At 34.1% G+C, this 26522-nt stretch overlaps 1 protein-coding gene across 50 annotated transcripts in view; it reads right to left on the bottom strand.

Annotated features, from left to right (window-relative positions):
• Dscam1 (Down syndrome cell adhesion molecule 1) overlaps nt 1-26522 on the bottom strand; it is a 426431-nt gene that overhangs the window by 99610 nt on the left and 300299 nt on the right. For 31 of the 50 annotated variants that reach the window (XM_083125269.1, XM_083125272.1, XM_083125267.1 and 28 more), the window contains one exon: nt 20305-20592. The exons of 8 other annotated variants lie outside the window; for them this stretch is intronic. In XM_083125269.1, coding sequence (XP_082981395.1) covers nt 20305-20592 — 288 coding nt within the window. Of the gene's footprint in view, nt 1-7112; nt 7398-8307; nt 8593-8639; nt 8925-12348; nt 12637-18774; nt 19063-20304; nt 20593-24828; nt 25117-26522 lie in introns of all 50 variants that reach the window. 11 more of the 50 variants (XM_083125286.1, XM_083125279.1, XM_083125259.1 and 8 more) reach the window with 6 other exon arrangements.

The following is a 26522-nucleotide window of genomic DNA, read 5'->3' as shown; positions in this document are numbered from 1 at the left end:
AGTTCCCGGATTTGAACCGGCCGGGGATCGAACCCGGGACCTTGAGCATGGTAGTCAGACGCGTTACCGACTGAGCCACCGCGGCCGCTAATCCACTTAAGATGAAATTTAATTTATATAGATGAAAGTTCACAAGAGAACATTACTTGCCATTTGATGATATCAACCACTGTAGAAAAGAATAGATCATTTTTACTTCTTTCATGACAGTAAGAACACGATAAATCACTTCAAAAAATAGCCATGCCTTCCTTCCAATACACGAATACACCAAAGTCAATTTAATTTTTATGAGTTTTGTGTCAGAGGCAATGTCAAAGATGATTAAATTGAAAATCCAATGTTTCACAACTTTTGATATACAGTATTCATTACTGAATATTTCAATAATGACAAAAAGAGAAAAATAAATATGAATGTGAACATATCATAACTCAGAGAACAAGAAGTGCCAAATACCAATAATATGTGGAAAAGTTATCAATAATATATAAAGCAAAATAAAATAAACTCTAGGAACCCTCACTTGCCACTCCTTGAAGAGTACTATAACTACAATAATCCTACCCTTGTCCTTTAATACCAGACCCAAATTTCTTTGCATGTAGATAAAACAAAAAAACAAATTTGCATAATTATAGAGTTTTGGAGAAGTCTTAATACCACAGTTGAGATCAAAATAATGAGCATCACAAACAGAATCACTGAAAAATCCATATAAATGAACACAAGTTTGCCTAAGAAAGCTAACAATACAGAAAAGCAGCAACACACAGCACAAAGGCAGGTTATATAATATACCATACACTTGAAGCTCTGCTGAGTAGTTGGCAACCCCTGCCTTATTTCTTGCTAAACACGTGTAAATTCCTCTGTTCCCTGCAGCTACAGAGGAAATGGACAAAAAGTTTGCTTTTTGCCCAATCATCATGGTGGATATCCCCATGTGAGTTGAAAGAGCTTCACCATGGAAGTGCCATGCAATATAAAGTGGCGTGTCTCCCTTTGGGACGTGGCAAGTCAGTTGTACAGTGTCTCCAGCATTGGCGGGACCATCAAATGCAAATGGCATAATATAGGGAGGCACTGCGATTGAGAGAGAAGCGCCATCTTACAGACTCAAGAACAAGTTACTTTTTCCGTCTTATATGGCAGAGAAGGAGCCAAACATACATAAATATCCTGAGCAATCATTACTTCATATGTATTCATTATCACTGATGAAATAAATCATCTTTTTTTCAAATTTGTGTGTATGGACATAAATACAACTGATCATCTTGAAAAATAATGCACAAGAGATAAAAAATAAACAAACTGAGCAGTGGAGAAATTCAATACTGGGTATGTGGAGACTTTTATATCATTATGAGAAATGAAAGTGATGTGGTGTAGATGCAATCAATATGTGAAATAAATCAAGATAAAATGATACAGGAAATGATGTTCCATTTCAAGTAGGTGTGGGGAAAGAAGAATAAAGCTCAGAAAGAAAAAAATTAATATTGCTATACAGTTTCAGAAGGTAACATTTGAATGATATATGGATTGTAAGTTCCATTTTTTACTGCATAAAATTATGTATTAAATGTCACAAAAGTTTGTAAATTCAAAATTCAAGTTTCATTTTCATCTGTCATGTATTTCATATGAAATTTAAATGTTTATACATGCTTACAATAAAAAAATGTAATATACATTGGTTTTAGGAAGGTTAATAAATTATATTTCAAGTTCCAGGTTCCAGAAATAATTTAATCTGTTTTAGAAGATGTAATAAATATGCATTATTAATGCTAACAGAAACAGTAAATATTACGTACCCTGAGATCAAATGTTAAGTAGGGAGTGGGCAATCAGTTCAGTCATTTTATATACTTTGTCATTTTGTTTTCATCATATAAATATGTTCCAAAAAATTTCTGAAATCCTGGTCATATGCTCATGCACCAATACCATTCAAATCACTTCAAAGAAAAATATAACGTGGACTATACCAAACTACAAAATCATGCTGTGTAAAAGCACTATAATACCATTAACATGTAGTTCTGCTGAATAATTAGCCACCCCTGCTGGGTTCTTTGCCAAACATGTATAAATTCCCCTGTGACCTCCTGTCACTGAAGAAATCGACAAGAAATTTGCTCGATGGCCAACCATCATTGTGGATATGCCCATGTGTGTAGAAAGAGCTTCTCCATGAAAATGCCACATTATCTGAAGTGGTTTGTCTCCTTTTGGGACATGGCATGCAATCTGAACAGTGTCTCCAGCATTTGCAGGACCATCAAACTCAAATGGCATAATGTAAGGAATCACTGTTATTGAAAAATATATTAAAATTAAACCAACAACATTGCTTTTTGGATCAATGTGAAATGATTTTAGAGTGAACTAAATAATACTGTTAAAATAATGCCACACATGTGAATGTTCAATATTTTGAAAAGAAACTGGTTTCACGTAAGTATATTCAATATTGTAATTTAGCTATAATACATTAACAAAGTGTCCCCTTTACATAAACAAGTACTTGGAAAGGAAAATACTAATTCTCCATTCCATTCTTAGTTATAGCAAAAGTTGTGCTCTGTAGCTTTCATTGTTTTTCACAGTATTTCAATAGTATGTAAATCACTACTTCATATGAAAATATTTGCATAAAATGAATCAATTCTTTGCACAAATTAAGAAAACTGTTCTTTATCCCAATGGTAAACACTGTAGGGGTCATCAAAAATCAACTGAATAATAAGATAGATGCAGATGCAAACAGTTGCCAGTAAACCATAAGAGTCAAGAGCAATTACCTTGATGAAATATCTAGGATTGGTAGGCATTGTTGATAATAGTAAGTGTTGAATAATCTGAAACTAGTTGATACTAGAGCAAAATCTATATTCAACATTGAAATTGACAAAATACCTATGTACAAAATTATGATGAGAAATATTCCAAAGAAGAAGATTACATTCAACATTTCATATCAATAAAGATGAGAACACATTTCACAAAATATCATGAAATCACAATATTTTAAGGGCTATGTTAATATTTTTACATTTTTTTCTAGAAGTATTGTCATTCACTTTGGACAAAGCAAGAGAATAGCCGACAGTTGATTGCTGACAAGATGAATTCCTAGCACAAGGTGAGTAAGTCAAAATATTTAGATAGTTATCAATGTGATGGGACAATAGGATATAATAAATGAATATTAACTGAGGACACAGTGTGTGCAATGATTGACTATTTACAAAGTTAACATAAAAATTTGGCAAAGTAATTAAAGAAAAAATAATTTTTGCTTCGTAGAAAGCAGGTTAAGTTGGAAATAACTGGGTGGAAAAGTGTTGAAGAGTGCAATATTTGAATGGTAAATCATAAACTTTAAAAAATAGTTTTTCTTTAATGTTCTTTATATTTGATTAAGATTGTCGACAATTTTAAAATTCAAAGTAACTATAATTAATAGAAAATTTACTTTCAGATAACAACTCAGAATCTACAATATGTGGATGTAATCTTTCCTTCAAATGCTTTATAACATGAATTAACAAAATGAACATGATCAATATTTTGTCTTCTATAAATTAATACCAAATGTGATCAATGTAAATATGCTGGATCTTTACTTATGCTCATGCTCAAAACTCCCTAATAAAATAATACGTACTTTAGTTTATGCCATCATTATTTAAATCAATGCTAATTTCTTTTTAACAAATGTATGTAAATGAGAAAAAGTAGTCATTCTCAAAGTATATGCTTATTGTAAAAGAAACTGTTGATTGGAATGACTAAGTATCGACTTTGTATTGTGCACAATACAATATGAGTTTTGTCATTATGTTCAATTGTACTGCAACCTTTAGCAATTCATTTTTAAATATTCAATACGAATAACTGAAATATTTTATTATGAACACTATGAGGAATAACCCAGACAGATATTCAGTTTATAATTGAGATTTGTCTCTAGATCTTGCTTGCAGTAGAAGCATTCATTCTAATATTGCACTCATGGAAAGGAGACAAGAAATTAATGATACTTTACAACGTCTAGCACAATACATTATTCAAATACCATTAACATGTAGTTCTGCTGAATAATTAGCCACCCCTGCTAGGTTCTTTGCCAAACATGTATAAATTCCCCTGTGACCTCCTGTCACTGAAGAAATTGATAAGAAATTTGCTCGATGGCCAACCATCATTGTGGATATGCCCATGTGTGTAGAAAGAGCTTCTCCATGAAAATGCCATGTTATCTGAAGTGGTTTGTCTCCTTTTGGGACATGGCATGCAATCTGAACAGTGTCTCCAGCATTTGCAGGGCCTTCAAACTCAAAAGGAGTTATGTGTGGTGTGACTGCATTAGAATACTTGGAATTAATTTCATGGAAATATTGAATTTGGTCACTAACTACACTAATCATCTTTATTTTTAATGGTACTACAAAATATAATAAAGAAGAAAGTCACCAATGCCCACACCAATCATCAGATGTTGAATGTATGTAATCAAGTTCACCAAAAAAGTCCATAATTTCAGAATGAAAAATGTACTTTGACTTGTTACTCAACTGAGGGATATACATAAGAGTACAATGGTTGAGGCAATGACATACAGGAGAAAGCAAAGGGTGATTGTAAGGTTGTCTTTTACAGTGATACAGTTGATGAATTAAATAAATCAATGTTCAATCCAAACTACCTGCATATGCATACACAGAGATAACTTTTAAAATACTTCTGCAAATATATGCGTTCAACTTGGAATATTCACAAATCATATGTAAAGGAATTCTTCCATTAATAATGGTATTGAAAAATCTAGCAAGAAACTATATACACTACGAATCTTTCCATGGTAAAGTGTTAGACAAGTTATACTGTAGATAAGCTGCCAAGAAGATAAACATGCTCTTTATACTTGTTAGAGTAATGCTAAATATTAATTCTGCTTTGTTAAGCCAAAGAACCTTAACACAACTCCACATGATGTTGAGAAAATTAGCAAAATAAGTTTTGCTTTTTGTTGCAACTTTAAAAGAAAATTATAAATTCATAAATCCATCATAGGTTTATATCTTACTGTTTTATTTTAAGGTATGGTCAAAGATGAAATGTATTTTACTCATTTTTCTGAAAACATATGAAGTTGAGTTAAGGCTATTTGGATTAGCAGGGCAGAATTACCAGTATGTTCCTTTCCTTCATCAAACTGCAACATTTATTTTTCATAACAAGTACTAAGCCTCACACATCTACTATGCCACTTTGTGTTGCATGTGCAGTTTCTTTAGACTGACTATTGTTTTATTCTTTTCCGCTATAAGATAATCACATTTTTTTTCAGTATAAAAATACCATTAATATGCAGGGTTGTTGTGTAATTCACAGTGCCTGCAATATTTTTAGCAGTGCAAGTGTAATTTCCACTGTGTGCTGCCATCAGAGATTTAATAATAAGAATGCTTGATCTGTCTCCAATCTTGGTGGTACTAATTCCTATATGTGAAGAGAGATCCTCCCCATGGAAACTCCATGCAATTTGAAGGGGTGTATCTCCTTTGAATACATAGCAATTAAGCTGAACACTATCACCAGTGTTCAATTCTTCTTCCACCGAGAAGGGCATAATGTGAGGAAGAACTGAATGGGGGAAACAAATCCATTAGAACTATAAAACAGTATTTTTCCTATTATTTTATTCACTGCTTTTTTTGATAGCAAATTATGTATGAAGAAATAAGCAAATAATTATTGCATAAAATAAACATCTACACTTCTTTCTTTTTAAGGTACAACTGGTATTAATTGGATTTTACAGTTTATTGCTTCACTTAGGGTCCACTGTATACAATTTATGCCAAAAAAAAGTATTAAAAATAACAGGAATAAAAATAAGAAGAACTTAAAGAAGGTAAAAGAGAGAGAGAGAGTATGTTGAACACATTCACCATTCAACTCAAACTGAGTTTCCTTCATCTGCATCAAGTAAAACCTACAGCTGGTGCAAATTTGTGTACAAAGATTCTATCCCTTGAAGCTCAGTGAAACCAAGTGTTACACAAAATGTTTCCCACAATTATAGGTAGGTTTCATGTGACATCAAGATGTGAACAGCCGCCATGTTAGCAGCCAATTTTATTTGTTGTTTGCAAGGAAATATCCACCATGTAGCGTTCATCACATCTGCACAAATTGCACGTTTGTTTTAAAACCAATATCTGTGTTAGTATATCCTGCCCACTCACTTGAATTACGTATGCTTACAAGAACTGGACTCAATCATGGCTGCTCGAAGCCACAATGCAACAGTTTCTGGCATAGATGAAACATACCTATAGCAACCTTGCAATGAAATTAGCAGTTCATATTTCACAATTGTTCATTGGTATACAAAAAAAATAATTTCTTGACCAATTTTCTGTTTATTATAAATGTTCAATGAACAAAACATGCACAACAATTATTCTCAGAAATAGTTTCGTGGCCTACAATATAAACACAAAAGAAAAAAAATATCTTCTTGAAATGTCATAAGAATATAACAGAAAAAAATAAAATTAGAATAAAATATATGTACATATTAAAAAAATACTGCCTTCTCTCATTTCATGCAATGGATCATAATATGTCTGACAGTGCATCCAGTTAATTACTAACATGAATATATAGATTTATAACGAGCGAATACATGTTTATGTGCTTCTTCTCCTTTAGATAATTACAAGATCCACTAAGATACATGAAGCCCAAACTGAATGAAAATTGACTTCTGAGATGAACCTGTGCATGATTATTGTGAGCTATCTGATAATTGCCTCAGGGCCTAAACAACAGTAGGACTACTAGAAACAATTGTAAAATTGACAGTCTCTATTTTGAAGAATCCATCAGTACACATCCATTGTTGGTATGTTGGACAAGGGTATTTTTGTGTGGGAAAGGAGTTTTTCATCTTGGCAAGACCAAGAACAATATTAATTAATTAATTAAAGAAAATATCTACAGGTGATGATAGTAATGAAGTAAATCCATCCACGTAAATAATAAAAATAACAGTACAACAAAAAATTACAATCTTTGATTTTTCATACCCCTTACATGAAGGTCTCTACTATATGAAATGGTGCCAGCTTCATTCTGAGCTGTACAGGTATACTTCCCACTATGCTCAGGCATAGTAGATGCAATTGTTAAAAGGCTTGACCTATCTCCAAGTTTAGTTGTAATGATTTCTGCAGATGATAAATGTTCTATTCCAAGGAAACTCCATGTTATTTTTATGGGTAAATCTCCTTTTGATATATGACAAATTGATTGCACACTTTCTCCAGTGTTCACTTCCTCTTCTAATGAGAATGGCACAATGTGTGGAACCTCTAAAGGAGAATTTATGTAAACGTTAATGCTTCATTAAATGTTTAAGAATAAAACAGAAATGTTTAAACAAAACTAAGTTGAGCGGAATGACAGAATTGCATACGAGCCAATGGACAATTTTTGGGGATCTCATGTTGTTTTCCATTTTCTCAATAAATAATTTTTATTAGTTTCTAATACAAATGTATGTTCACCATACTTTCAGTGTTCATTTTTGCAAATGCTTGTTGTAGAAAATATTGAATTTCCCCCCCACCCCTTGTAGAACTTCAGATATTATCCAACTGAAAATATTTCCCACATTAAACTTATTTTTCAGTAAATATTGCAAATTTCATTAATGATATATACACATTTATGGTGCCTTAATTATCACAAAATCATATTCAGGAACAGCAAGGAAATAAGGAAGTAAGGAAAATAAAATGATAATTTAAAACCAAACTTGATCAATGAGGTTAGGAATATTATTCCTGAAGATCAGCAAATAAGCATCATCATACAATGAAATTTACGTTTGGAAATTATATATAATTCTCCACTATATGAAATGCTGCCAGCTTCATTCTGAGCTGTACAGATAAACTTTCCATTTCTTTCTTTTTCATTTTGAAGTCCAAAACTCACAGAAATGATCAAGAAAAGATTAAAAAGTCCTCTTTCTATGTAGATCAAATTACATTCCTCCCATGGTTGGAAAATCAAATATAAACAAAATGTTATGAAACTACTTGTTCACTTTTTGGACATGTTCAATGTAATAGTTTCCATACATAAATTGGAAAGATGTGCAATGCAGAAGATCTGAATCTTTGGTTGATGATGGGTAAGAAAATGCAGGATGAAAATATAAAATATTGAACTCAAGCAAAACAAATTCTCAAGCAACACTCAAATTGAACAGCATACCCTTCACATTAAGTTCAGTAGTATAACTTGCTATCCCAGCAGCATTTTGTGCAGTGCAAGTGTAATTTCCAGAGTGCCCAGCCATCACAGAGCTTATTATCAGTACACTTGCTCTTACTCCAAGTTTTGTGATAGTAATTCCCATGTGTGGATATACATCTTCACCGTGAAACTTCCAAGTGATATTCAATGGAGTGTCTCCTTTAGAAACATGACAGTTTAGTTGAACACTGTCGCCAGTGTTAAGCTCTTCATCCAAAGAGAAGGGGATGATATGGGGAAGGACTAGGAAGTAAAGAAACAAACCAAAGCACATTAATGATTCCGAGTACCGTTAACATGGAGAACAGCTGAATAATTAGCAACTCCAGCATCGTTTCTTGCTAGGCATGTATAAACTCCTCTATGTCCAGCTGCTACAGAAGAAATGGACAGGAAATTGGCTCTGTGTCCAATCATCATGGTGGATATGCCCATGTGAGTTGAAAGAGCTTCTCCATGGAAATGCCATGCAATGTGGAGTGGCTTATCACCCTTTGGGACGTGGCATGTTACTTGTACTGTGTCTCCAGCATTAGCAGGTCCTTCGAACTCAAAAGGTGTGATATGTGGAGGAACTAAAACAACAAGTGTCAACTCTTAATTTGCCATCACTACTGAAAGAGGTATAAATTTATGATATCCTGTATTCTATCACACTCCTTTACAGCTTCTTATTTTAGTCTACATGCTGCTAGGAACCATAGTTTGAGCCACAGATTTAAAACAGTTCCAATATTTATCATAATTATTTCACTCTTTTCCTGAATGGTAGTGAAAAATTCTACAAGTAGGAAAAATGTAATACAACTATTTTTCAGCTCTATATCTTAGCATAGGATCTTAGAAATGTCTTCATCAAAACGAAATTGGTTAACAAAACATTTTGCAACCAGATATGCCAATATACCATTACCAGCCATACCCGGAAAATCTATCCTGAGCATTTTCCAACTCCCGAGACCACTATAAAACGGGTTAACAACCTGACTCAGGAGGAGAAGTCAAGTGCGACAGTGCCAGACATGGAGAATTGACTACAGGGCCACCTAGAAGTGTGCGGCCCAAGCCGGGACCTGTCCAGAGGTAAGACACCTCAGGCCAGCCAGTGGGACCAGTGCCCAGCCAACCATTCCAGCATCCAGGCGATCCCAAGATAAGTATCTGCCAATTTATGGTGCTAATCCTTTCAGCCCTAACTTCTCCTTTCTATTATACTATTGGAGTGCTATAGCTTGCTAAATAAAACTTAGTCAAATAGATATTCAATTTGTGTTACGTTAATTACCTGCTCTACCTCTGACTCGTCACCCGTTGCTCAACGGGTCCTACCCTTGAATACAGAGGGTGAAATCCGGAACGGCTAAGGATTTTACGCTCCCAATTGTATCTTCAGGGACCAGATCTGGGTCAGAACTTTAGCTCGTAATGATACATATACACTAATTCTCAGCAAACTGTCAAGAAAAAATCCTTTACTTTGCTCCAGCAGACACTGTTGTAAAATGAATGAAAAGTAAGTAAACACTGTTCACTGACTGAGCAACAAAATGTATGATCACTATTGAGCAGCAACTACACAGAAGAGAAAAAGCCCACTACTGGTCAAGAAGGAAGGATAAATATATACATGAAATTGAATTTAAAAAACTGAAAGATCTTTCATAAGACATCCACCAAATATTTTTACCATTAACAAACAGGGTTGCAGAGTGATTTGAAGTGCTGGCTGGATTTCTCGCTGTGCACGTATAATTCCCACTGTGACCTGCCATAACTGATGTAATAGTTAAGAGGCTGGTGCGTTCTCCAATTTTAGTGGTTATAATTCCCAAATGAGAAGAAAGCTCTTTTCCATGAAAACTCCAAGCAATTTTAATTGGAGTGTCACCCTTTGATACATAACATCCCAACTGAACACTGTCCCCTGCATTTGCTTCCCCTTCGAATGCAAACGGGATGATATAGGGAGGAACTATAGGGAAAATACATTAATCAATATATTTGTAAGAAAAATAACAAATGTAACTTAAGGTTCATGTGACATGTCTTGCAATATTCATATAACTTTATAATGACAAAAACATGATGGCATTACATGTTAAAGAAACTTCCACGTCTTCACATAAAGTGATAATATATTATCACAAACATTCCACACTTCAGAAAACATCCTGGTGGAGAATATCTTGAACAGCATCACTTGCATTATCAACTTGCTTTGAGGAAGCACTGAAAAGGATGATGAGTTTACTTACCTTAGGAAAAAAAATATTTAATAAAAACATACATGCACAAATGCTTCTTGAATTCTTGTTAAGTCAAATGGTGTTCATATGCAAATTCTTCCAATATTTTTGCAGATTTTTTTAAAAAAATATTGTCATAAATAATAGTGCATAGCAGCAACATTGGATAGTATGGCACAGTTGACATTTAAACATTCAAGTTAATTAAATAATGGATTCCAGTGTTTCCTAGCAAAAAGCAAAGAATCAAGATAGAAAAATTCATAAAATTTTCTAGAGAAAGTAAGGCGAACATCATGAAGTCATTATCCAGTTGCGACTAGATAATCTTTCTCCAGTAGTCGCATGTCTAATTTCCACTGATTATATGATTTGCAGCCATTCTAACTTCAATTGAACATAACTCTATGTGATATCAAGAATAGAGAGCCAACAAATTCCTCCCTATATCACAAGATATTAAGTTCTGAAAGAAGATCAGTTTCTAGATGACCCTGAAATTTAAGCTCAAGGTAATGGTTCAAAGGTATGCTGGGAGATTTCAACAAAAGGAAAACATTATTCTTAAATCATTACTGTTGTCTCTACCATTTACATTGAGAACAGCTGTGAAGTTTGTTGATCCGGCATCATTTGTTACTATGCAGCTGTATTCTCCAACGTGTCTGGCTGTAACTGATTCTATGCTCATGATACTGACACGTTTACTTGCTTTAGAGATAAGAACATTAAAATTTGTCTTAATTTCGTCTCCATTAAACAACCAGTAGATATGTAAGGGTTTATCTCCTTTGACCACAACACACTGAACTGCAACAGGATCACCAGCATTTGCAGGTTCATCTCCAAAGGAAAATGGTAGGACTTGTGGTGGCACTGCAAAAATGCAGTTTATAATAATGGTTAAAAATGTATTGTGTAGATACAAATCATTCTGATTGGAAACAATACTCTATTACAATATTTCACCTATCGTATAAGTAAGTTATTTTCATTCTCCCAACTATAGTATTGCTATTTCACACTACAAGCATTAACAAAGAAAGAAGTAAGCTTGCAAATTCACTTCCTTGGTGGAACTGTTACAACTATCAGAAAATGCCTTGCTTCCTCCCTGCCCCCTCGAAGTCAGTGCCTATAAGTTGTCAATGGAGCACAAGGCAGACTTAAAATATGCTTTCCCAAACTTTATTCACATCCACACACACACACACATATGCATGCACAAGAAAATCTTGAGAAATGAAATAGTTTGTTGTTTGTTTCCTCTCTCCAATTGTCTTAATCTCTTCAACATAACATACATGAAAATAGTTCTGCAAACATAACGGTTTCATTCCTAAAGTCATTAGATACGATACAGAAGTTATCTGTATTTGTTTCATTAAATAATAAAAATTCCCAGACTGAAAAGTAAAATGTAAGTGTTATGTATAATTTCTACTTCAGAATTTATTTTGGGTATATTAAGTATCTAAGTTCAGTTTTATAGAAGACCCTGAAGTATACAAACAGTAAAACAATGGAGATGTATGGAAGATGAACAATTCTCACTAAACATACTTGTCATTCCACACCTTTGAAACAATGAGGGATAAATTTCTTCACTTTTCTTGTGGCTTGAAATCAATCACTCATTATTTAGTAGCAACGAGTAACTTAGTGAGAATTGATATTGGATGGTTCTTTTGGACAACACAAATAGAAAATATACATAAAGAATTTAGAAAAAAAAAAGTTAATACAGTACTACCATTTATATTTAAATATGACGTAAAGTTGCTTGTTCCAGCATTATTTCTAGCAACGCAGGTATATTCGCCACCATGTCTGGCTTTAACCGAGTCTATGCTTATCATGCTAACACGTTTGCTGCCTTGAGAGACGAGAACATTAAGCTCCTCTAGAATTTTCTCTCCATTAAACAACCAGTAAATGTGTAATGGTGTATCCCCTTTAACTACAACACACTGAACTCCAACAGCATCACCAGCATTTGCAGGTTCTTCACCAAAGGAAAATGGTAGGATTTGTGGAGTTACTACAAATAAATGCAGTTAATTTTATTATGATTCAAAGTAATTTTCTCTTCAAAGTTATTATAGATCAGCACATAAAATCCAAAAGTAATTTAATTAATGGTATGTTATATACCTGCTTAATTTCAAAAGTCCTTTGTATTTGTATGGGAGTAAACATTGACATTTCTAACACCTATACACTATGCAACTACTTTTCTCATACAACAAATGGTTTACTGGTATGCAGTCACTTTCTCTGTTTCATATTTTTATACTATGTTTCCTGCTATCCACTTCTGAAAACGAGTAGAAAACTCAGAATGGCAATATGAACTTTTGTTAGGGAATAATGTGAATGTTATGAATACAAAATTGCATGTTACTTGTGATGGTTATTTTTATATTACCTTAAACAAAACAAAACAAAAAAAAAATGAACTTGATTCTTGGTGGGAGTACATTTCAGTGGTTTAAATCTGATTTTAATGTACAAAATCTGTTCTCATCAGCATGTGTGAACTTAAAATAGATAAAAAAATCTTTGTAAAACAAATTCCACTAATAAATGCTTCTTTGGATTTTTAGAAGTTACATCATGAATAAGAAAAATAAGTTTGTCATGTTTAATGAAGCTTGATACACTATATTCCACTTTGACAGAAATATTTGTTTTCCTCTAATTGCTCTACACTGAAATAATTTGAGTGGGGTGGTGACTTTTACAAAAATGGAGTTGTGATATACAACTAGCAACAATGTGTATTTACCATGTGGTAGAAGAATATAGGATTCCTGAAAGTTCTCCATACTTGCAGAAGAGTGATACATCACAAGAATATGATCTCTAGAGTGGCCGCTCATCATGTGCTATTTCATCAAGTAGGTGCGGTTATTCCTTTACCATGAGGAAGACCATGTGGAGTTTTCACTAACATTTCTATATGCTTCCATGGCATTGTTGAATTTTGAAAATTGTTAATTAACATCAAAAGGTCAAACATTAACAATATATGATTGAAAAATAGAAAAGGAATCTATGTTATAATTAAGAATATACAGATCCGTATTGTTTCCATGTCATATGTCACTTGAGGACTTCATCAGCTCAAATAGAAATTGTGCAGCACATCATGCCACTACATGGTAAAATGTTTCTGTTGATTGGTTCATTCCCATTGTCACATGTCATTTCGGTTAAAAAAACTTAAAATCATACACAACAAAAAAGGAGAAAGATCATAAGGTATATAAAAAAAGAGTGTTATCATTGTTACGGTACAAAATTACTACTACCATTTACATTTAGATGACCAGTGAAGTTTGTTGATCCTCCTTCATTTCTTACGACACAAGTGTACTCTCCACCATGTTTAGCTGTGACTGGTTCTATGCTCATTGTACTGACACGTTTGCTTCCCTTAGAAATCAGCACATTAAAATCTGCCTGAATTTCCTCTCCATTAAATAACCAATAGATGTGTAAAGGTTGATCTCCCTTAATTACAACACATTGAACTGCAGCAAAGTCACCAGCATTTGCAGGCTCCTCTCCAAAAGAAAATGGCAAAATTTGTGGAGGTACTGCAAGGAAATGCCGTACATTTTATGACTATCTTTCTTTAGTAAACAGGTGCTGTAGAACATATTCTATGGCATTAATACAGTTGCAACAGAATTAATGTCACAGTATGTATTCTATAACCCATGGCTAATATTCAACATTTTGTGATGGACAATTGAATCATATATTTCAGAAACTCCTTATCAACCACTTCTGGTAAAAATGATACATGTACAATTTCATATAGCCCTTGTCAAGAAGACACATTGTTTGATACACAAATCGATCATCTAGTCACATACCTTAGGTACTTAGGTAAATGGCTACATGATTGATTTTTGCATCAAACAAGCATCTTGGTAAGGGCTATATAAAACTGTACAAGTATCATTTTCACCAGAAGTGGTCGATATGAGATTTCTGAAATAAACGATTCATTTATGTTTCTTTATAGTGACTTTAACACTGTGGATTTTGATAATTATTACTGGTTTTCCATAGTTATCTTATATTTTCTTCGAAATAATGAATATTGTGTATTCCAGATACATGTGTACACATAAGAAAAAGTGATAGAGATGACAAGGAAGACCTGATACATTAATATAGGATAAGCAAGTGAGAGACAGCAGGTAAAATTAATTTTAAAAAACATGATTTTTCTCAAACACTCTTACACATAAATTACCATTAACAAACAGGGTTGCAGAGTGATTTGAAGTGCTGGCTGGATTTCTCGCTGTGCACGTATAATTCCCACTGTGACCTGCCATAACTGATGTAATAGTTAAGAGACTGGTGCGTTCTCCAATTTTAGTGGTTATAATTCCCAAATGAGAAGAGAGCTCTTTTCCATGAAAACTCCAAGCAATTTTAATTGGAGTATCGCCCTTTGATACATAACATGCTAACTGGACACTGTCCCCTGCATTTGCTTCCCCTTCAAACCAAAAGGGGATGATATGGGGAGGTACTATAGGAAAAATATGAAATAAATATTTTTGGAATAGATTCAACACAAAACATTTGTTCACGATAGCATGCAAATGCAGACTAAATATATTTTCCAAAGTGCTTGCAAAGACACAAGAATCAATAAAAATTATGACTTTACAGTAAACACAATCGGTATATCTTCATACATGCCCAAGAAGAACTTACTCTGTAAAATGATGAATATTTTCATAACAATGCCACAAATGTATAAACTTTCTGTAGTTACTTTATGCATTAATTAACATTTTCAGCCTGCTTTCAAATATAAGAGGCACTGAAAATAAAAAGGTCAACACTTACCACATTATGAAAAAAATAATAGAATAACCTAACTCTTAAACCGCAGCTTCATTTTGGCATAATCAAATTGTCTACAGAAACATTGTCTTTACAGTCTCGCTTGTTATAGCTTATGTTTGGTGTTAATCATCAAATATCTTGGCTATATAACAAAACTAGTTAGGTTGAACTCAGTGGTAATTTCTCTGGGTATGTAAGTAGTGTGTCAATGCCCAAAGGAAAATGAAATAAAGAAGAAAGTATCTGTACTTTTATAAATTACGATTTTGAGTGTTTTTCTTCAATTGTCAGTTTCAAGCACCCGGTAGTTTTTGAACGCAGTGCAGCATGCAGTGATTGTCAGACAGGCAGACAGATCGGTCAGGGACGAGTAGGACGTTGGTGAGGAAATCCAACGTCTTACCACAGCCAAAAAAAAGAATGACCGTGCATGTGCACCCTGCCACCCACCAGCATGGTTAGCTTCTCAAGGCATTGTATTTGTTCCCAATGATTTGGCTTTCATTCACCCCACGTTCCAGGTTGTTTTGCTCGTGATTGTTGTGCATTATTTTTTAAACGTGTGGTGTGAAGTGATGTGATTATTTTAAGATGGAGAATAGTGAAAGTGTTGGGCAAAAGTATTTAAATAATTCCTTTTTTCGCTTTCGTATTCAGAGAAGAAACAAGTGATTGACAATGGTCGACCATGTCTGAATATCATGATGTCAACATGTGTTCAAGGAAAAAGTGGTGCTGGAAAAAGTCTTGAGAGACATTTTCGAAAAGAACTCTATGAAATTTCAGACTGGCTTTGCAGGTGTGATGTGGTGAAATTTTTTTTCTGTTGGACATGTTTATTATTTTCGACTAAAAAAGGTGTTTGGAATTATCAAGGGTATGCGGATTTGAATCATCTCAATACTGCAGTGAAAAAACACAGTGAGTCTGAATTGCATCTTTCTAGTTTTTCTAAATTTAGTAGTTTTGTTGCCACCCCTCCTAGAATTCACATTCTTTTGGATACTCAACCAAAAGCTGAAATAGAGCTACACAATGAAAAAGTAGAAATGAGGCAGTGATTAGCACATTTCTCTCTAAAGAAAGAAGAATAGAGCTGGAATTCAAGTAACTGTAAGTAATGAGCAGTTGATTTTTCAAAATTTACTTTTTGGAAGGATTAATGAAGGTTAAGGGGAAGAACCGGGAATGTGCATGTGCATTTTAGGGATTTTGCAATGAACGGGTCATTCTTATGTCCAGGATTTTTGTAGGGGGTGGGGAGTTCCACCAACCCCTCTGGTTGCAAACTTTTAGCCAAAGTGGGTTGTTAAATATATAATATATATCGCAAGTTACTAGAATTTCTCCCCCACTGGAATTAGAAATGTCCACATACATTAAGATCATTGAAACTCGTGCTTTAAAAATTAATTGTATGGGTAAGTATTGAACATTAATTTTCTCGTTGAAACTGTTCCTTGGCAGTCCTTGCTTCTCCTTACCCTTCAAATATATTAATATTTTAAATGAAGTATTTACTTCATTTAAAATAATTTATGTAATTTAATGTTTTTCTAAATATTTCTAAATTTACACCAAAAATGTTCGGAGAAAATTTGTAATATTAGTTCACAGAAATGAGAGGGGGAGGGGTTAACATTCCTTCTTTGCCAATGCCTTAAGTTCAGGGTCAGGAGATGCCACTGGTTGAACTAATATGAATATAAAGATTAAAATCAAATCAGCACTGTTATTTACTTTTCTTTGGAATGTTTTGGCACTTCACGTGGTACTTACATTGGGTCAAATGATTATATATATATATATATATATATATATATATATATATATATATATATGGTAAGTACATTACACAATAAATTTGATTATGAAAGCACCAAGTGAAGCACTAAAATTCTGTGAAGTATTTGGGTTGGAGCTGTGTTTTCATAAGTTTAATGTGAAAATCAACAACCTGTGCACATTCCTTCAATTTGAAAAAAACTGGCATTATTCAAATCCATATCCATTAAAGGTAATAAGTTTCACAATAAAATAATCTTGGTATTTCCTAACGAAGAGCACATAATGTGAGAAACATTATTAATGAGGTCAAGTAAAGTATATTGTGATGAAGAATAAGTCCATATAGTGTTTGAACTGAGGAACAGAGAAGGGAATGACACCATGTAATTTCACTCTTCTCTGTTGGCTATACAAAGTTCTACAATAAAATTTACCAGTTCTCATAATAAACATTCTGTTATTTTTTTCATCAATGATATGAGGTGTTAGTTCCTAATTTTAACTAGGGTAATCGTGGAACCATAGCTACAAATATTTTTTTTAAAACAATGGACTTGGGCTATTTTATTATCAATACACTTCAAAAATCAAATTTATTGTTATTATTACATTGAAACAATTTGAAATTATTTGTTTTGGATAGATTTAATTATGAAGAAATTTATGATAGCAGTAACATTTTGTACTCTAGAAGCATGTTCTTCAACTTCTGTACAGTCTATATTGCTGGAACACCCTCCCAAAACAAATAATTATTCTCGTTATTATAGTAATCTCCCATTGATCCACTGCTATCCAGCATTTCTAATAATTTTGCTCGGATCATTTTTGCACAGTTACAGATCAATTATCCCTCACCCATCCATCAAATGATTAGAATTATAACTTGTTGACTGAAAATCAATTTTTAAACTTATACATTCTTATTTAGCAATGCACTACCATTATATTTTGGATATCAGTATTCCTCATATGCTAGTCATCCCCTAATTAAATTGAATTTACATAACTGGCATTACATTTTAACCAGAAAGTAACTTAACTTAAAAGGAAGGGCCAAGGTGCTCCTGCCATGTTTCAATTTATGGTTTGACTCCCAGATAAGGTGATTTTGGGTGAGAACTTTCAAGCAACATTCCTGGATTGAACAGAACTGGGGTTCACTCAACCTCTAATAAATGGGAGTTGATCAGAGCATGTTCTGATCACATGACCTACATAAATGGCCAAGATTGTGAATGTGTGGGGGATATTCCCCTCCATATGCCTTCAGAACATGCTGAAATATACAAGAGGTAACTTTACCTTTGCCTTCATAGAAAATTTTAATAATTATCCAATCATTGCTGAACATTTAAACCATGTAGTAATGAGATTTATATTCAACCTCTCAATTATCACTGATTCACTTTATAGAAGACCCTGAATATTTCGGATAAAGGTGCTACTGGATGGAGAAAAACCAAACAACAAAGAAAATCTTCATTGCTATACCGTAATGTTATGTTACTACCATTAACATTGAGTTGAGCTGTGAAGTTGGATGACCCAGCATCATTTCTCACTATGCAGGTGTACTGTCCATCATGTCTAGCTGCAACTGACTCTATGCTCATGATGCTCACATGTTTGCTTGCTTTAGAGATTACAACATCAAAATCCATCTTAATTTCATATCCATTAAATAACCAGTAAATATGTAAGGGTTTATCTCCTTTGACAACAACACATTGAACTGCAGCAGAGTCACCAGCATTTGCACGTTCATCTCCAAAAGAAAATGGCATGATTTGGGGTGGTACTGCAAATAAATATGCAATATACCACATTAGAACTGCTACAATATAATGTAATCAAAACTTTGTAAATGAAAGGCGATATTACTATGAAGCCATATCTTTCACAGAAGTAACTTTTTCAGTATTTTGAATTGAATTGAATTGAATTGACTTTATTGCTGGGCGAGGTTCAGCTGTTGCTGGTCTACCACCTGCTATATGAAATGCTATATTTGTGTGTTATACTTCTTTCTCATATTGAATTTAATGTTATTACATTTAGAGTACCTGGCAAAAAAAATATCCATAAAAAAATATGTATTTCCACAAAAAAAAATATGAAGGCCAATGAAATTACAAAGTGGAGAAGGTCCATGATAGAAATTATTTTAAAAAAACTTGTTAGATTTCAGCACATCCTAATGTATACTTAACATATTCAAGAAATTATTAGCAAATATTGATGGTCTAATTATTCAATATACTGAACTGAAAATTATCTAGTAGTATAAACTGTATATCACTAGATCACAAAATGTGGACACTAATAAATCTTAATAGATGACCAATATGATTTTCAAAAATCTGATATGATGCTTTAATATGTTGGCCGACTATAAACAAGTATCTCTTCCTTAAATGCGTGTGTATGTGTGTGTGCAAGTGCACTGTATGGGCTCCTTGCAACCAACTGTTTAGCACTTTCATCTTTAGTACAAACAGACCCAGACTTGATTCCCGGTGGAGATTCCCAAAATGTTAGCATCATGGTGGTAATTGGAGAGTTACTTGAAAAGAAGAAGTAGCAGGCTCCAGTCTCAAAACCAATAAAATAGTGCTGATGGGACTTCATGCACATTACCCAGTAAGAAAAAACGTGCTTGGCAATAAGGCAGGGTGATTGCACCACAGAGTTTAGTTTTTAATGTGCACTGTATATGTAAATTGCCATCAAATGACTGACTGGGAATGGAAGTTTGAACCACATCTTCAAAGAAGCATGTAATTCTCTAATGGTATCCTAATAAATGCAAAAAGTAAACCAAAATGATATTCTTTATCATCACCATGGGACCAAAAATATCACCAAGTAATTTGCAATTTTGTGTAATATGCAACAGGAGATGTGTACAATCCATTAAATCAGTAATCTGAAATACAATCATAGACAACTGCAACTTTAAAGAAAATGGGGAAGGACCAGAGGGTGCAGTGGGAGGATTATAACGAATACATACATCATTCTTACAGAACTAAATTACTACCATTTACATTTAGATGAGCAGTGAAGTTTGTTGAACCAGCATCATTTCTTGCAACACAAGTGTACTGTCCACCATGTCTAGCTGCGACTGACTCTATGCTCATAGTACTGACACGTTTGCTCCCTTTTGATATCAGTACGTTAAAGTGTGCCTCAATTTCCTCTCCATTAAATAACCAATAGATATGTAAAGGTTGATCCCCTTTGACTACAGCACACTGAACAACAACAAAATCACCAGCATTCACAGGCTCATCTCCAAAAGAAAATGGTAACATTTGTGGAGACACTGCAAATAAATGCAGTGTATTTCATTACAATGATTTTGCATTTAAAGGTGATTAGAGAAAGAGCATGTACCATTTTCCCATTCAGTTGTCTTACATTTGAATCAATGGTAGTTTTTTTCTGTATGTGTTTGATGTCTCTTAACATACTATAACACCCTGGAGTATACATAAAAACAGATCAAATGAAGAAAAAGGAAAAATAAAAATTATTGAAGATTTCAGAAAGAATGAAGATAAGAATATCCAAATAAAATGTATTTATCTTATAAAATAATTAATTTCAAGATGAATGGCAAAATAATATAATGATGTCATGGTATCAGGAAAAAATGTAAGCTGTCCATTTTTAAAAAAATATAATTCACCTAAATGTAACATATTTAGGAATGCTTTATATCCTTGTTAATTATTGTAAAAGATAATCATAAGCTAGGGATCTACAGTGCCTCCTACTGCTTAAAGCATGAATTCTCTAAAATCTCTACATATCTTTAACAATATTAAGAAGAAATATTTCCAGTTAATAATGTTGGCCGCGGTGGCTCAGTTGGTAACGCGTCTGACTACCATGCTCAAGGTCCCGGGTTCGATCCCCGGCCGGTTCAAATCCGGGAACTTTTCTAACGTTGGAAGCGGCCCCGGCGTAAAACCCTGGGGGGTAAAGGCGGTCAGGGGCGTGATGCTGATCACATCACCCCCACTCACGACCGGATCAAGAAAGTGTGGGGCGTTACCCCCACACCCTCTATACGCCTTCATGGCGTAGTGCTAAGCACAGGGGAGCACTTTACCTTTTTTTTTTATTTCCAGTTAAAGCATAAAAATGTCAACGAGAAACTTGAGGCAAGATAAAACTGAATTAAGTATGGATTCTCATTTGAAATTCCTTAGAAATATGACAATTAAAAACCTGACAAAATTGAAAACTTGGAATGAAAGATATTACTTATATACATTTTGAATGAAGGTTGCCTGTAAGTAGAAAAGTCCTAACCAAATGTGATTTGAAAGGCCACAAACTGTTTTCTATTAGATTTCATCAACTTTTCTTGAAACAAAAGTTTGTATTGTTTCTGTTAATAGAAAGATGTATAAAAAATACAGTTTTACTACTAGAAACAAGTCTCCATGAATGCTGATAACTTCAAACATTTCTGAAAGGATAAATATCGAAAGGAAGTGGGAAAGTGTGAACAAAAAAGAAGAAAAAACATTTCAAACATTATCCATCATTCATGGTGGTTGCGGTAAACGCGGTTTAAAATTACTTACGTGAAATTTAAAAGATTTCGTAATTCCGCGGAATTACGAAATCTTTTAAATTTCACGTAAGTAATTATCCATCATGTCCTTTACCATTTACAAACAGAGTGGCAGAGTGATTTGAAGTGCTCGCTGGATTTCTCGCTGTGCATGTATAATTCCCACTGTGACCTGCCATAACTGATGTAATAGTTAAGAGGCTGGTGCGTTCTCCAATTTTAGTGGTTATAATTCCCAAATGAGAAGAAAGCTCTTTTCCATGAAAACTCCAAGCAATTTTTAATGGAGTATCACCCTTCGATACATAGCATGTCAACTGAACACTGTCCCCTGCATTTGCTTCCCCTTCGAATGCAAAGGGGATGATATAGGGAGGAACTACAGGGGAAAATATTGAAGGAAAAATTACAATAAAATAATTAACACATAAAGTAATTGTATACCATTTACATGTAATTCCGCACTGTAATTTGCGACTCCTGCTAAGTTTTTCGCAACACATGTGTATACTCCACGATGACCGGGAGACACAGACTTTATAGATAGAAAATTTGCTCTATCCCCAATCATTGCGGTTGAAATTCCCATATGAGATGAGAGAGATTCACCATAAAAATGCCATTTAATTAACAGAGGCTGGTCTCCTTTTGTCACATGACACACTACTTGAACAGTGTCACCTGCATTTACAGGGCCTTCAAATTCAAATGGGGTTACATGAGGAGGCACTGAAAGTAATGAAATACCATGTAGAGTACATTCAATTAACTTTTACTTACCTTAGAGTGAGAAGTTTCCCAATGAAACACAACTAAAGGTTGGCACTGCTTTATACATATTTCTTGTCTCCAAATAAAGTTATTGTTATTGTAATTTGTAGTAAAATAAATTTGCTAAATAACTGCATGTAGATTAACAATCATGATCGTAGTTACTTTTTCTTAAATGCTTGATTCTAAACACAAAAATCAATTTCAGTTTGAGAGCAATCTGCGATTACATTTGCAGACAGATCAGAGAGCAAAAGAGAAAGCATCCACTTAAAGTTGGTCATATCCCATATTTCTGGACATATCCGAATGTAACAAATCAAATGAAAGGCTGTAAAACATATGGACGTGAACTATATTTAAGCAATGTTTATTTTAGTTAACACTGCAGATTCCTAAAAGTTCAGCTCCTATGAACAGTTCGCTGATATTTTGCAGGAGGAAGGCTTCTTTATATAGATGACCCTACTGATTTTCAACAAGAGAAGGACAGTGGAAAGGTATTGCTTCTGGTAGAATCTCGAATCCATTGGCTGTAAAAATTACGATACTTAAAACAATAAGTTACTACCGTTCACATTGAGGTGGGCCGTAAAGTTGGTTGATCCTGCATCATTTCTTGCAATGCATGTGTATTCCCCACCATGCCTGGCTGTAACTGATTCTATGCTGATCATGCTGACACGTTTACTAGCTTGGGAAATCAAAACATCAAAACTGTCTTGAATTTGTTCTCCATTAAATGCCCAATAAATGTGCAAGGGTTTATCTCCTTTCACTACAAAACATTGAACTGCAGCAGGATCACCAGCATTTGCAGGTTCATCTCCAAAGGAAAATGGCAAAATTTGTGGTGGTACTGGAAATAAATGCAGTTGTGTCCTATATTTTCCTTTATTAATTAGCAGTTTAAATGTGAGGGTTGTAAAGGGAAAATTTCAGTATACGTAGTGTTCTGTAAAAAAATGTCCCCTTTGACATCTCATGACAGAAAACTATCCTGGTATAATCTACCACAAAGGTACACACAATACATTTTATCTCTTCAGTTGTACTAACGTGAAACTACTGTAAACCATGAACCCAGCAAGTAACACAACTGTTGCAACAAATTTCCAAAATGAAGTCACTAGCTTCAAGAAAAGAATGAACTAGAAGTAAACCCTTCCTTGAAAATTACCTTCACTAAAGTTTGTATGTACACAACCAATTTCTTGTTTTCCATATAATAAGCTTGTAATCGAACCTTGGAGTAATGTGTAAGGTGTGAACCACAAATGTAAGAAACAATAAGCAACAAGAATAAATTATTGGTGCCAAGATAAAGGTAAAATTTGGGTTAAAGTGTTCATTTTGAAAATAATAATTTGTCAATAAGCAAACAGAAAATTGACAGTTAATACCTGTTTACATTTTTGACTCAGCAATTGTGTTCCTTACTTCCCAGAGAAGAGAAAGAAGAAGAAGCAAAAAATTATTTTCAAGGCAAATATTGATGCAAAGTAATAAAAAACTGAAAATCAACACTCAGCTTATATTTCACTCAATCGGTATAATAATTAATGAAAAATCAGTCATAAGTGTAAGGAATTAGAAAGAACATACAATTTATTTAAAGTACAAATCTTTTGTTCATTCACAGCATTTTCTGTTGATTTACTTTACTCGTTATCTGTGTAGCTAATGTACACAAGTATACATAAATATCTACTATCTCGTGTAATTGCTTCTTTTTTCTTATTTCTTGTTGAGAACATGCTGTTAGTGTGTACTTATTTGTGTATTTAAAATTATTATTATTATTATTATTATTTTTGTGAAAAATTGTATATTCTAATCTGATATTTAACTATTCTCCATATATACATGAGACTTCTGATTTAAGGAATACTTGCACTTTCTTTAGACAGGATGCGGTAAAGCTAAAAATCGTTGACATGTCTACATCCACCAGATGATATATTTAGAAGAATTCAAATAACTCACTTTTCCATCAGAAATTACAATCCAATTTGAAACAGATACAACTTATATGTGGCTTATTTGACTGGAAATGTTGACAAACAGAATAATTTACACTCATGTATTTCATACAACTGAATTTAGAATCATCAACATGCAAATGGAATAGTAAAAAGGTATAGGGATAAATGTGAAATAAAAGTATGTGAAACAGGAAGTGAATAGTAGCAAATATGATACCAGTAACTCTTAATTGTGATGTGTATGTTGCTTTTCCAGCTATGTTTTCAGCTACACATGTAAAGTTCCCAATGTGCTGATATGTCACTGAAGGAATTGTAAGTATGGATCCTGAGTTCCCCAATGATACTGTTGTTATACCCATGTTGGGGGAAATCTTAATCCCATCGAGCATCCAAAATACAGACAAAGGTTTATCTCCATCTACCACTGAACAGGATATGCTGACGGACTGTCCTGCATTACGAGGTTTTCCTCCAAAATAAAATGGGAGGATTTCAGGTGGAACTGCAGAAAATAATATTAGCAATAGAGAATGTAAAATAATTTTTTCTATGTTTGCTTGTTTATGTACTTTTATAGAATGTGAAATAAGCATTCCAAAGATTTAAATAAGTAGTAACTATACAAGGATAATGTTATGTGCAAATTGTAGGTGCTTTTAAATTTACATGAGGTGTTTGAGATTAGTTGCAAATATCATAAAAGATATATATGAGGGTAATTCGGAGAGTAGCCGCTGTTTCGGCATGGCGCTAGGAGTAGTGGGCAGAGTGCATCCGTTGTTGCATCACGCAATCTGTGATTCAGTATAACCAGCTGGTTATAACATCACAAAATGTGTGCTGCCATCGAAAATCCTGCCAAATGTGAGGTACGCGGAGTGATAAGATTTCTTTGTGCAAAAAATCTTTCAGCGGCAGACATTCATCGTGAATTGTGTGCTGTATATGGTCCAAACATTATGGATGAAGGTGTTGTGTGTCAGTGGATCAGATTTTTCAAAGAAGGAAGAACATATATTCATGATGAACCTAGGAGTAGTATGCCTTCTGTAGTGAGTGATGATCTCTTCAAGAAAATTGACGACAAAGTTCGTGAGAACCATCGATTCACAATATCAGAACTTTATGCAAAATTCCCGAACATTTCTTGGACTGTGTTGTACAAGGTTCTCACCAGAAAATTAGGCTACCGGAAGTTCTGTGCTCGGTGGGTTCCAAACTAGTCTAATGGTCTCTGCCTTAGACTTTCTTCCCAGTACAACATGAAAGGGGAGGAGTTTTTTTTAACAGAATACTGACTGCTGACGAGACTTGGGTGGTATATGTGAACGATGAGACAAAACAACACTCAATGACATGGGGTCATACCGGTTCTCCAAACAAGCTGAGGAAAGCCCATCAAACTTTGTCAGCGAGGAAGGTTATGGCCACCGTGTTTTGGGATGCTAAGGGAATCTTGCTTGTCGAATTCATGGAACGTAGTATGACAATCACTTCTGAAGTTTATTGTAACACTTTGCAGAAACTGAGAAGAGCCACCGAGAACAAACGTTGCAGTCTGCTGACAACGCTCACCCTCACACTGCTTGGCAAACACAAGACCTTTTGCGCCAATTCAAATGGGACATTTTTGATCATCCCCCGTACATCCCGAAACTTGGCTCCTTCTGATTTCCATCTGTTCACTCACATTAAGAAGTGGCTTGGGGCACAGCACTTCGCTAACGATGAGGATCTTCAAAATGCTGTGACAGGTTGGTTGAATTCCCAGGCGGCCGAGTTTTATGCAGAAGGGATCGATAGGTTGGTGAAACGCTGTGACAAGTGCTTGAATTTACATGGCAACTATGTTGAAAAATAGAGGATAGCTGTACCTTTCAGATGTAAAGTAACATATTTGTTGTATCT

The sequence above is a fragment of the Lepisma saccharinum genome, chromosome 7, assembly GCF_977018435.1.
Source record: "Lepisma saccharinum chromosome 7, izLepSacc3.1, whole genome shotgun sequence".
In the NCBI taxonomy this organism is placed as follows: domain Eukaryota; kingdom Metazoa; phylum Arthropoda; class Insecta; order Zygentoma; family Lepismatidae; genus Lepisma; species Lepisma saccharinum.
The sequence above is the reverse complement of the archived record's forward strand: the minus strand, read 5'-3'. Positions and strand labels throughout refer to the sequence as shown.